This window comes from Garra rufa, chromosome 15 (assembly GCF_049309525.1).
Source record: "Garra rufa chromosome 15, GarRuf1.0, whole genome shotgun sequence".
NCBI classification, from domain to species: Eukaryota; Metazoa; Chordata; class Actinopteri; order Cypriniformes; family Cyprinidae; genus Garra; species Garra rufa.
In genome coordinates, this window is record NC_133375.1 from 22,152,297 (window position 1) to 22,164,280 (window position 11,984).

General features: G+C 37.1%; 1 protein-coding gene across 2 annotated transcripts; it reads right to left on the reverse strand.

Moving 5' to 3' along the window:
- Positions 1-4,453: 4,453 nt before the first annotated feature.
- Positions 4,454-8,733, reverse strand: LOC141286567 (cytochrome P450 1A1-like). 2 transcript variants are annotated; one of them, XM_073818619.1, is made up of 7 exons: positions 8,665-8,733; positions 6,313-7,205; positions 6,099-6,225; positions 5,931-6,020; positions 5,701-5,824; positions 5,479-5,565; positions 4,454-5,398 (listed from the first exon to the last, which is right to left on the reverse strand). In XM_073818619.1, the coding sequence occupies exons 2-7, from the start codon at positions 7,150-7,152 to the stop codon at positions 5,086-5,088; spliced, it is 1,581 nt and encodes a 526-aa protein (XP_073674720.1). In that variant the 5' UTR covers positions 7,153-7,205; positions 8,665-8,733; the 3' UTR covers positions 4,454-5,085. The 2 variants fall into 2 exon arrangements, with proteins under 2 accessions (XP_073674720.1, XP_073674719.1); XM_073818618.1 differs by having other exon boundaries at positions 6,313-7,208; positions 8,665-8,724.
- Between the last annotated feature and the right edge of the window lie 3,251 nt (positions 8,734-11,984).

The following is an 11,984-nucleotide window of genomic DNA, read 5'->3' on the forward strand; positions in this document are numbered from 1 at the left end:
TGCTTGTTCTCCCTCTTCTTATTTAACTTTCAATGCTGGTTATTTCAATGACTTACTTGTTGCACGTAAGTCTGTTGTTGTGGGGGCATTTCCACGCACCGAAACGTGACACTGAACGAAACGAACTCTGATTGGTTGTGGACTAATGTAGGGAATAGTGAATGAGGGTATGGAGGGCGATTTCAGATACAGCCCATGAAGAAAAGAAGAAAGACACCAGACTCCACGCTGCAATTCAGCGATGCATCTGCTACCATGACTAATGTTACAAAAAAAGCAATGTGCCGCGATCCAGTTTGATACCGCGACCTGAAAATGTGTACTTACCAGAGCCCAACAACTCAGAGATTCGCAGACATGATGGAAGAAGACCAACTGCTCCTATTTGTGTGGTGACTGGTGAGTGAAAAACTGGAAAAAACAACAACAGCAGCAGTAGTAGTAGTGGTAGCAGCAATTTAGGCATTCAGTTTAAGCTAGGATTAGTTCATACCTCAATTAGGACATGTAAGTATCTTAAACGTACCTTAGGAAAAACGTTACTGGTGGGCATCTTGATACAAAACAATGGCACTGACACATTTAAGACAAGCCAGTGCAAGTTTCTATCAGTTAAAACAATTTTTTTTTCTTTAAAAAAAAAAAAAATGTTTTATACCTTGTCTGTGAATCCTGAGTATAGTGTAGCAAATAATAATAGAATATTTATGATAAAAATGAATGAATTTAAAATTAAATGGCAACAATAACAAAACAGAAAAATAAATAAGATATGAGTTAAATAAAATAATATCAATAATACCATCGATTGATATTAAATGTATAATAACATGACAAATACACAATAAAATAGAATTCACAATCGCGGGAGAAATCGGTCGCGTTCCAGGGGGTGGGAGTCAATAATACTGAAAAATTATTTAATTATTTTAATATACTCTAAAGTATATATATTTTTTTTTCCTGGGATGTGCTAAAACAACTAAGGAACTGAAATAAATGCATATAGCTATGTTAAAAAACGAGAACAAAAAAGAATACAAATAAAGAACACAACCTTTTGTAACATTCTAAATGTCTTTACTGACACTTTTGATCAGTTTAATGTATTCTTGCTGAATAAACTCAGTTTCTTTAGAAAAAAAGTAGTTACACTAGTGTAAATACATGATCAAGATCTTGTGTCTGCACTTTTGAAAGCATGCATACTCCAATGTTTGCCTTTGAGAGCGTTTCTGAAGCCGTGAGACCTCATATAAAAGCCCAACCCAGCCTTAGACCTCCATTGTCCCTCTGTACAACCTGAAGCAAGCAGCGGTGCCGAACATCAGGTGTGAAAAGTCTACACCTTGGCCCTATGTCATTTGTGAAGTGGGGAATTTCCTGTGCTGAGAATGAAAGAGAAAATTGATCTTAGTCACAAGCGTATTACACAGAGGAACATTGGTAGGGTGTTAACATGCTATGGGATTCCTTAGAGGTCATGCTGCAAACGGGTATCAGCAGAAGAAATGTCACTGAAGATGCCAGACGGGAGCACAACACAAAGCCACTGATAACTGCTCATTCTGTGCCCTGCCATAAGTTGTTCACCCATTCAGGAAAAGTTCCTGGAAAAACTTCTGAATGAAAGCAGATGAATTGCTCTGCAGGGAATAAACAGTGTTGTAAAGCATATCACGCTAATTCTGCTCCATGCCAAAGGTCACCTGACCTAGATAAACACAGTGCCGGCCTGTTCAAAAGTCCACTAGCTTGTAAATGAACAATAGCGGCTTTAATCTTCCTCACTCATTAATCGCTGCAGACTCAAAGATTTCACCAACAATCCGCAGATGATAGTAATGGTGGATATTGTGAACATTTCAACCAACACTTTTGTTTCTGCACATTAACAGAAATATCTGGATTTTAAAAGAACACAAAACTCATTCTAAATGGTGTTGAATTGCATCTCATCATGATCAAGGCGAGAGTCACATGCATGTCACTATCAGGTGGTTGTTCTTTTTAAAGCTGCATTTAAACAGCAGAAACTCTTGTTCTGGTTGCAGTGATTGCAGGTTTGACTCAGTTAACAACAGTGTCACCTGAACTACACCTCAGCAGGTGTATTTTTTCCAGCTGTTATTCCAAATGAAAACTTAATAAATTAATGTCTGAAAAAGGGAGACTTTATAATACTGGTAAAGATTTAAATTAGATGATAACTAGCTGGATGGGATTTTTTACAGTTCTATAATGCATGCACTGCACTGCAGGTCTCTGACCTGAACGTGACCTTGGGCATGGGGCAGTGGACGGCGTTATATAAGGGTGTTATGGAAGTGTCTCCACCGCAGACACTTTGTCCTGATACACACCGGCCCATGGTTAATGGATACCAAACAGCCCCTCCAGTGTTCTAGCAAAATTTGGTAGTTCTGTGTGTTGTTTCAGTGTTGGCATCTTCTGAGGTCTTCTGAAGGGTTGGCATCGTTTCTTCTTAGGTGTTTGGTCATCTTAGATCTTTGTAAGGGTTGGATCCAGACTGAAGTAATTTTTTTTTAAATTTAGTTTCATAAAAATGTAAATTAGTCTTGAAGTTGAATCCGAAAAATTAAAACTGATTACCCCCTGGCTAATTGGTTATACCATGATATACTATATATTGTGTACTAATTATTCCAAACAAGTTAAAAGGATTTGCCTGTGAAAATTAGATATTTTAAGAGGCATTTTGTTAACATCAAAACTGCACAGAAAAAAAATATATATCTGATGCCACCAAGTTAAAATAAATGATTACGGAAAATGTTCCACACTACTATTTTTTTTAATCAATTATTTTGACCAATTAATTTTAAAAGTGCTATTCAAAGTTGTAAAATCCACAACATTCAAACCATGATCATGTGGATTTCATAATATATTTTTCTTTAAACAATGAGGTTTGTTTTTACAATAATAATAAAAAAAATAATAAAATCAAACAATAATTTGTCAAACTCTTTGGTGAATGTCTGCAAATGTGTACAAAAATAGAGCTCGGGAGATGTATGCAGTCCTTGATAAATCTTCATATTTAGACAATAAGACAAACATAAATGGACAAATCACTGCAACCAAAAGTTAAACTGTCATTTTGTACTTTTGGGAATGGGATAAAAATAAAGAGAAGCATTATATGATTAATCTTCACAAAGTTTTATTCAAAGGTACTTCCCTAACAGAGATTCCTTAAATTTCACTGAATTAAGTTAAAATAGCTCACATTTGCTAATATTAAGATTGAGACTAGATATCTTAGAAATATGGTTCATGGTACCAGTTGCTTATAAGCTTATAACTTTTTTGCTTATGAAAGTGTATTCTCATTGGCCAGACTTATGATCTGTAAGAGAATCCATTTCTAATTTTAGTCTGCTGGCAAAAACTATTTGGCATCAGTGTTTAATAAAGTCATGGGTCTCCACCCTTTTAGCAATTAGCTATCTTTATTTGGCTTTGGTATTAAGGTAATAACTTCTGTCTAAGAGATGGAGGTACAATTATTTTTTTATAGATTCATCAAACAGCAAAAATACATGGGCAGAGGGCATCTCTGAAAGTTAAAAAATATATTTGTATAAGCTCATGATTACCAGGTGATTTCTTGTCCTTGAGTTTCTTAATTATTGATTATTGTCAGTAATTTCAGTAATCAGCTCTTTCGCACATATAATTCGTTCACATATATGTTAACAAAGGCAATATTATCCATTTTAAAGAATCCATAAAGGAGTACCATACTTCAGAGCTTGAATACAAAGTTTAAAATTGATATTTAAAATTATGGGTAAATCAACTTGCATTAAGTTTATTTCACCATATTTAAGCCACTCCTTTCTGGAGTGTATGGAAGCATTATCATCATATGATTATGCCTTATCAACTTTTGCCTTATCACCATAATGTTTATTTAAATCTCCTTGTAATTTTATGACATTTTGAGCTTCTTCTTCTGTTGAATCTGTTTTATTGCAGTGAACACCAAACTCTTAAATGATGGCTTGCATTTTGGCACTTTTATTTTTGACCAAAATTTTAATGCCTAAACACCTCACTTCATATTTCATTAGATCATGCAGCCCAAATTGGTTTGTAACTAAACCCTGTTTAAAATATTCAATTATTCTTAAGACTTAAAATTTAGAAATAAAGTATGCTCTTTGGCCCATGTTCTTTTTGTTGTCAAATGATGGCCTGCAAAACACGCAGGATCAATAGTGATGTTGTCTATAAGGAATGTCAACTTCTCTGATATCAACCATACATCTATATATATATAGAAAGAATTCAGACCCCCTTAAATGTTTAACTCTTTGTCATATTGCAGCCATTTGCTGAAATCATTTAAGTTCATTTTTTTCCTCATTAATGTACACACAGCACCCCATATTGACAGAAAAACACAGAATTATTGACCTTTTTTCAGATTTATTAAAAAAGAAAAACTGAAATATCACATGGTCCTAAGTATTCAGACCCTTTGCTGTGACACTCATATATTTAACTCAGGTGCCGTCCATTTCTTCTGATCATCCTTGAGATGGTTCTACACCTTCATTTGAGTCCAGCTGTGTTTGATTATACTGATTGGACTTGATTAGGAAAGCCACACACCTGTCTATATAAGACCTTACAGCTCACAGTGCATGTCAGAGCAAATGAGAATCATGAGGTCAAAGGAACTGCCTGAAGAGCTCCGAGACAGAATTGTTGCAAGGCACAGATCTGCCTGAAGTCACACTTAAGGCTGGAATACACTACACTACTTTTACAATCTGAACAGATTTTTAACAATAGGCATCATACACACGACTTTGTAAACAGTGATGCCCCCGGAACAGAAAATATTCAAGACCCATTGTTGTGGCATTTATTTGTAACACTAACATTACAAAATGCTTCAGGTAGTCATATAGTTTAAATCAATCTGTGATTATCAGTAATTATTCAGTGAGCAATCATATATATATACAAAAACAATGTCCCTGATGACAGAGCTGAAATAAGAACACATTTGCAGGAATTATTATGGAAACATGCATGAAAACATTCATATCATGCCGTGGTGCTGGGGAGTTCAAAGCCGCTTTGTGGCGTAATGCGCAGCAGACACCGCTTGTGTTTCATGGTAAGCCCATACTCTGGTGTCATATCCAGCTTTTCTCCTGGCATCCCACTGAACTTTAATCTCTGAAGAAGGATGGCCAGGAACAGGAAGACCTCGGCACGTCCGATGGACTCTCCAAGGCAGCGTCGTTTCCCCAGGCCAAAAATCAGCACCTTTTCTCCTTCTATTTTGTTGAGGTCTGTACCATCCGCGCTGAGGAAACGGTCAGGGTTGAAGCATGATGGATCCTTCCATAGTTCTCTGCAAGTAGACACAGAAGTTTCAGCTGTGTTTAAGAGCACATTGCACCAAGCGTATTGAAATCATTATTAGAAACCTACGGGTCATGGTTGACTTGCCACTGGTTTACAAACACACAGGTGTCTTTGGGAATGAAATATCCATTGAGCGACGTGTCTTTAGATGTACTGAAAGAAAAATACACAAGCAGTCATTTGCACAGCCAACTGGTAAACACTGCAATGTTGTTTACAGGTGTCCATCTATGGTAACTCAAATTGCATGGGGTTTTCTTTCATGCAAGAATGCCGTTCTCAACTCACCAGTGAGGAATGGTGAATGGAAGAAACGATGAATGACGGAAGAGCTCCAGGATGAAGGCCTCTAAAAGCGGCAAATTCGTTCTGTCTGACAAACGTGGTGCACGGTCCGTTCCGATCTTTTCATCTAGATTTTAATGCCATTTGTTAGATTGGAGGATTTGAAAACCAGCTTCAGTGCAGTAAATTCACCTAGACTTTAAAAAAAAAAGGTTCAGCAGAGAGATACTCACTCAGCTCTCTTTGCAGTCGTTCCTGGATGTCAGGGTAGTTAACTAGATAGACAACAGCCCAAGACAGACCAGTACTGATAGTGTCAAAACCTGTCAATAAACACAGACACACTATAATATCATGCAAAGACTGAAGAGGGAAAATCACTCAATTTTCCCAGTACTCACCAGCTCCAAAGAGATCATTGACAATTCCGACAACCTTCTCATCGGACACTTGGACATTTGAGTTCTTGTCCAGTTTCCGGTCTTCACAATGGTTGATGAGGGAATCGGTGATGTCACGGATGTTGTCCTGAAACAAAATTCACATTTGACGAGCTACAAAAAGAAAAACTATAAAAGAAAAACTCATCTTTCTGACATGTCTGAGAGTGTCCACCTTGTCGAAGGTGTCGTAATGATCCGTGACGATCTTCTTCAAAAAATTGTTGAATCGAACATTGAGGTCCAAGAACTTCTTCATCAATTTGTTGGGCAGGATGCGCAGGAAAGGGATGAAATCCAAAGGGTTGCCACTACCCACGATCTTCACGAACTCGTCGCTCATGTTGACCAAACTCAGCAGCTCGTCATCGTCGTGGCTGTAGCGCCTGCCGAAGCATATTCCACAGACCACGTTTGCCACAGACACTACAATATGACGAAAAGGATCAAAGCACCCGTCTGCCTTCATAACGTTGTGGAGCCTTTCAATTAGATAGAGGCCTTCCTTGCTGATGTGCTCCTCGAGAGCACATGAATACTCTGAGTTTTTGCCTTGCACCACTGCAAAGGATCGCAGGGCGCTTAGGGCCAGTTTGCGACGGGCACGCCAGACTCCCACCTGATCTGTGCTGAAGGCCAGGCTTTTGCCGTCACTGATGAGCCTTGTGCTGTACAGATCCGGACGTCCGGCGAACTCTTCACCCTGTTTAAGGAGGGCCTGACGGATCATGTCATTTCCACTGAGCACCACTACGGGACGCATGCCGATTTGGATCTGGAAGACAGGGCCGTAGCGCCTACTCATGGCAGTCAGGCTCAAATGTGGGTTGTTTCCTATTTCCAGGATATTTCCGATGATAGGAAAAGCCTTTGGACCTGGCAGCTTTTGGAGACCTTCTGGGATCTTAGTACGCATGAAGTGCATGAGAAGATACACCACACATATTGTGATGATGGCCAAAAGGCTCTCTGACACAGAGATTGAGCTCAACATGTGAAGACCCGCAAGATGCATTGTTATCTTCCTTTGTTCCGTTTCTCTCAATAATCAGACATTGAACAGGTTACCTGCTTAAAACAAAAGAGAGATATACAAGACATTGTTAACTTTAGAGAGTGAGAAACAGTGTAGTAACATGTCTTGCACACATATATACAGTCATGTGAAAAATTTGAAAAAAGACCAGATAAGTATGGCATGTTTGGAAGGGTTGCCAGAAGAAAGCCTTTTGAAAAAAAGAAAAACATGGCAGCACGGTTTAGGTTTCCAAAGTTGCATCTAAAGACCAAAATGGAGATGTCTGGCCATAATGCAGCGCCAAGTTTGGTGAAAAACCTAAAGAGCATCAGCACAAACACCTCATAGCAAAAGTCACACCTGCTGGTGGAGGGCTTATGCTTTTGGGCTTGTTTTTTAGCCATATGACCTGGGCACCTCACAGTCATTGAATCGATCATGAACTCCTCTGTATACCAAAGTATTCTAGAGTCAAATGTAATGCCATCTGTCTGACAGCTAAAGCTGGACCAATATTGGGTCATGCAAAAAGACAATGATCCCAAACACACCAGCAAATCTACAACAGAACGGCTGAAAATAAAATAATCAAGGGATTGCAATAGCCCAGTCAAAGTCCAGACCTCATCCTTACTTATCCTCATGCTGTGGCGAGGTTTGTGCATAAACAAATGCCCACAAACCTCGATAAACTGGAGCAACGTTGAAAAGAAGAGTGGGCCAAAATTCCACCAGAACAATGTGAGAGACTGATAAAGTCATACTTCAAGTAATTTCTGCTAAAAGTGGATATACAGGCAGTAGAGTCATATGGTGTCTTAACTTTGTTACACACAGATTTTCCATCTTGGGTTTATTTTTGTTAAATAAATAATGACATGGTGGGATATGTCATGTGATTTTGTTCATCTGAAGTTTTATTTTCAAAAATTTAAGACCTGTATGTGCTTAACAAATGTATTAGACCACCTGTCATAATAAAGAGATAACACAAATATTTCTAGAATCTGTCCAGCAAAATTACAAACTGAAACGAGATTAAATTATATTTTAGCATTACAAAGACTACTGTGACTAAAAAGCTTACACATATAATAAAAAAAAATGTGGTACGAACCTTATATTGGGCGATGGCGGTGTAATAAAATCAACTTGTTAAGCACTATATATATATATATATATATATATATATATATATATATATATATATAGTAGTCAACATTTGAAGAGGATCAAAAAAGTTGGTTTTAGGACAACTTTGATGAAAGGTTTTGATCCACTTCAAATGTTGACTACTATACATAGCCTACATTTGTTTTTATTGTTATATTTATTGTTATTAGATCTAAAAATTCAAAGGATTATTGTAATCAGTGGTACAATATTGCATAGAGATAAGAGGTCAGAAGAAAGAAAAGAAAGTTCATATTTGTGTGTAAAAAATGTTAATTTGACATCTGCAAATATCAAATGTAATTCAAAATAAAGAAGCGTTGACATCACACTTACCAAAAGCGATCGGACAAATATTTATCCTCTTCTCGGTTTATTCTGTCTGTCCAGAGTAGGTTAAATCCAGAGTACTGCACTTTTCCAGCGGGAAAAACTTTTATAACGTAGAGCTCGTCGTGATTGGTTGCTCTTCACGTGACGTCATAAAACACAACAAACTTTACAACAGAAGCTTGAATGATAAATAGATCAACCCATTAGGAACATAAAATTAATAAAGAAAGAAAATCAATGAAATATTTCATTAGTTTATATTTATTTAACCTCAAACGTCTGTTAGTTTATCTATCTATCTATCTTTATGTTTATTTATATAATATATTTATATAAACTATTTTTATATAATAAAACTGTCTAAAGCTGACATAATTTAGTGCTATAAACACACATTTTTTTTACATTGTTTTAGCAGGTAATGCAGCCAGAATGGAGTGTGACCTTCAAATGCTCTGTGCTGAAATGCATGGAGACTGACCAGCTACACGAGTTACATTAAACCCGAACTGAGGTGATTGTTTGTTCTGCGGTTGGTTTCTATTGCGACCTCAGACTGTTATCACGATTAGAAACACGCTAAGATAAACTCATCAAACAGCATCGCGTGCGTGCACCTGCGCGCGCTGGTTAAAGATTGGCCAAGTTGCGTGAGAGCGCGAGATCAGCGATTCCCTGAACGAGCTCTAGGATGCTGGAGAGGGGGGAGAGGGCACACAAGTTCACATTTTACCATCGTCTAACAGTCTCTGACAGTTTCAACGTTCAGGAACAGATAATGCTTTTGATTCATTTCATGTAGGAGCTTGATTTCACTAGACTATAAACTTGTTTTAGAGTCTATCAAGCATCTCACTGAAAGAGAATGATGGTGGGTTTACGTCATGTCAGATAGATCATATTTACACCTCAAAATTGTAATTAGTGGGAAACTCGCACTTATCTTTAATCCTCCATGCCGTTTTCGAGTTAGGGTGTCAGTGAGAAAACATGTTGGATGCAATGGATGCATGCCATTGAGAGCAAACCAATATGCTAAAGTTAATTTGCTAAAATGAATTAAATTATTATTTTGTCATTTTCAAACTAGCGGCGATATGATATGCACAATTACGATAGAATATACAGTCAAACCAAAATTTATTTAGACACCTTCCAACTTTCTCACATTGTCACAGTTCATTCGCTATGTTTTAGGGAATAAATTAATGACAAGAATTTAGGAGTCAAACTGTCAGAACAAATTCATCTTGATAACATCAGATAGCCTAATTTACAAAGGTATCCTATGTAACAGCGCAGTGCGCAGTGTTCTGGTTAGCGCGCGGTCCGTGCCTTGCGTGTTCACGTGAGAGTGCTGGAAGGAGTGGGCTCGCTCTTCGGGACAATCCTAAATCTACTTCTCGGTTAGTCACGCAAAAGCGGTAGCGGTTATTTAACTTGAGCACGAAGGTGCTGAATTTTGCTCTGTGAATTAACCTTTTCAAATCACGCGGTCGGTCAGCTCGACACCACACAAACTCAGCCCATTTAATCCCGGTTCAGAGCCGTGACTCGCAGGTAACAGAGCCGGTGAACTGGGAGTCGCGACACATTCTGCAACCCGGCAACTGGCGTGACCAAAAACAGTTTAGACAATAAAGTCACACTTAAAATGTCTGAATGTCACCAAATGAAAGCAAGCACAACAACAGATAGTGTTAGGTAATGTTATTCTCTACACCTGTGATTACTTTAGGATAACTAACCGTCATAAACATCACCAAAACACCAACTGTGACAAAAAAAATTTATTTTGAAAGCTTTTTATTCAACACTGACGTTTCAACATCAGTGTGTGTTGTAATGTCACGACAATAAAACTGTATAATGTGCATGTGTTTTTAAGCTTGTTTGTTAATGTCAGACACTTGGCCATAATACAATTTAACTTGAACATTACAAAAAACATCCCTTGGTTTGTTTTTCTTTTTCAAGACCTATAGGCATACTAAAGTTTAAAGCAAAAATATTAATTGATTGGTAAATTGTTCCCTATTTAAGAAATTGGAGCTGTCACAAATAAGCTGTTTTACAACCATCCCCAGTCTCCCCTTTCTAAGCATTTAAGAATCTGTAGGCTGAATTTACATGTTATGGTAACACTTAAAGCCTTTATGTGTGATGTACTCATATATGTTATAATGCATTATAGCTTTTCATAAATAATTGCAACCAATGTTAAATGCTATTTGAAGGTTTGATTGTCATGATTTTAATACATTATACTTTCTAAAAATGTAACAATGAGTATTGATAATGGTGGTTAAAATTATTCACAGGATCAATGCATTATAATATGCATTACAAGGTATAATTTAGGCATTAAAGGCACATTTATTATACACTAGAAGGCTTACTATTCCATTTTTTGACATGACATTGTTAGAGTCAGATGGTAAATGCCATATATTATGTTGGATGTTCATCTTAGAGATAATCATCATGCTGAAAAAGAAACCATCTTATTTCAAAGCATGCTATTAATCATATCATATAATACAATATTATTTGTTGTTGCTATATGACATTATTATGGCATCTTCTTCAATGTTTTCAGAATCTTTACATTTTAAAATGATTTTGTTCCTATAATTTTAAAATGTATGTTATATATTAACATTTTTTAATTACATATTTATTGAACAACTTTGCTAAAGTGATTGTTTTGAACAAGTATTAACTTGTTTTTTAGTTTAGTTAAAGTATTTGTATCAATACTTTATGCTTTTTTACCCCATGCTGGTGAGCCTTTTACCCCGCATATACCATTACAATTAGTAAAACATTTTTGCATGTGTAGCATAATAATAAAACAAAGACAGGTTTTAACAAAAACAAAAAGAGGTTGTGTCAGGTTAAGTTAACTTCAGAGGCCATTATTCAGCAGTTTTGCAGCATTAGCTGAGGTAATCACACACACACACACACACACACACACACACACACACACACACACACACACACTGCGCTCGAACCCTGAACACTGTGCCGGTTCATCATCGCGTGCGGGCTGTATTTGCATTCGCTGTGCCACGGGTCAGTCAAAGGGGGTGGAGGAATGGTAGACAGTTACCGTTTGTCAAAACAATCACTGCTGGCACGCTACTGTTGTGTAAACAGCAAAATTGGCTGAGATTTTACCAGCATGTTTTCTTCAGTCCTTATGCACTTGTTTAACTATACTTGAGAGAGCCAAATGCCCGCACTTATATACTGAATAATATGACTATTACTTGTCCTCACTGGTTAAAAAAAGCTTATAAATCAGACAAAACATGTTT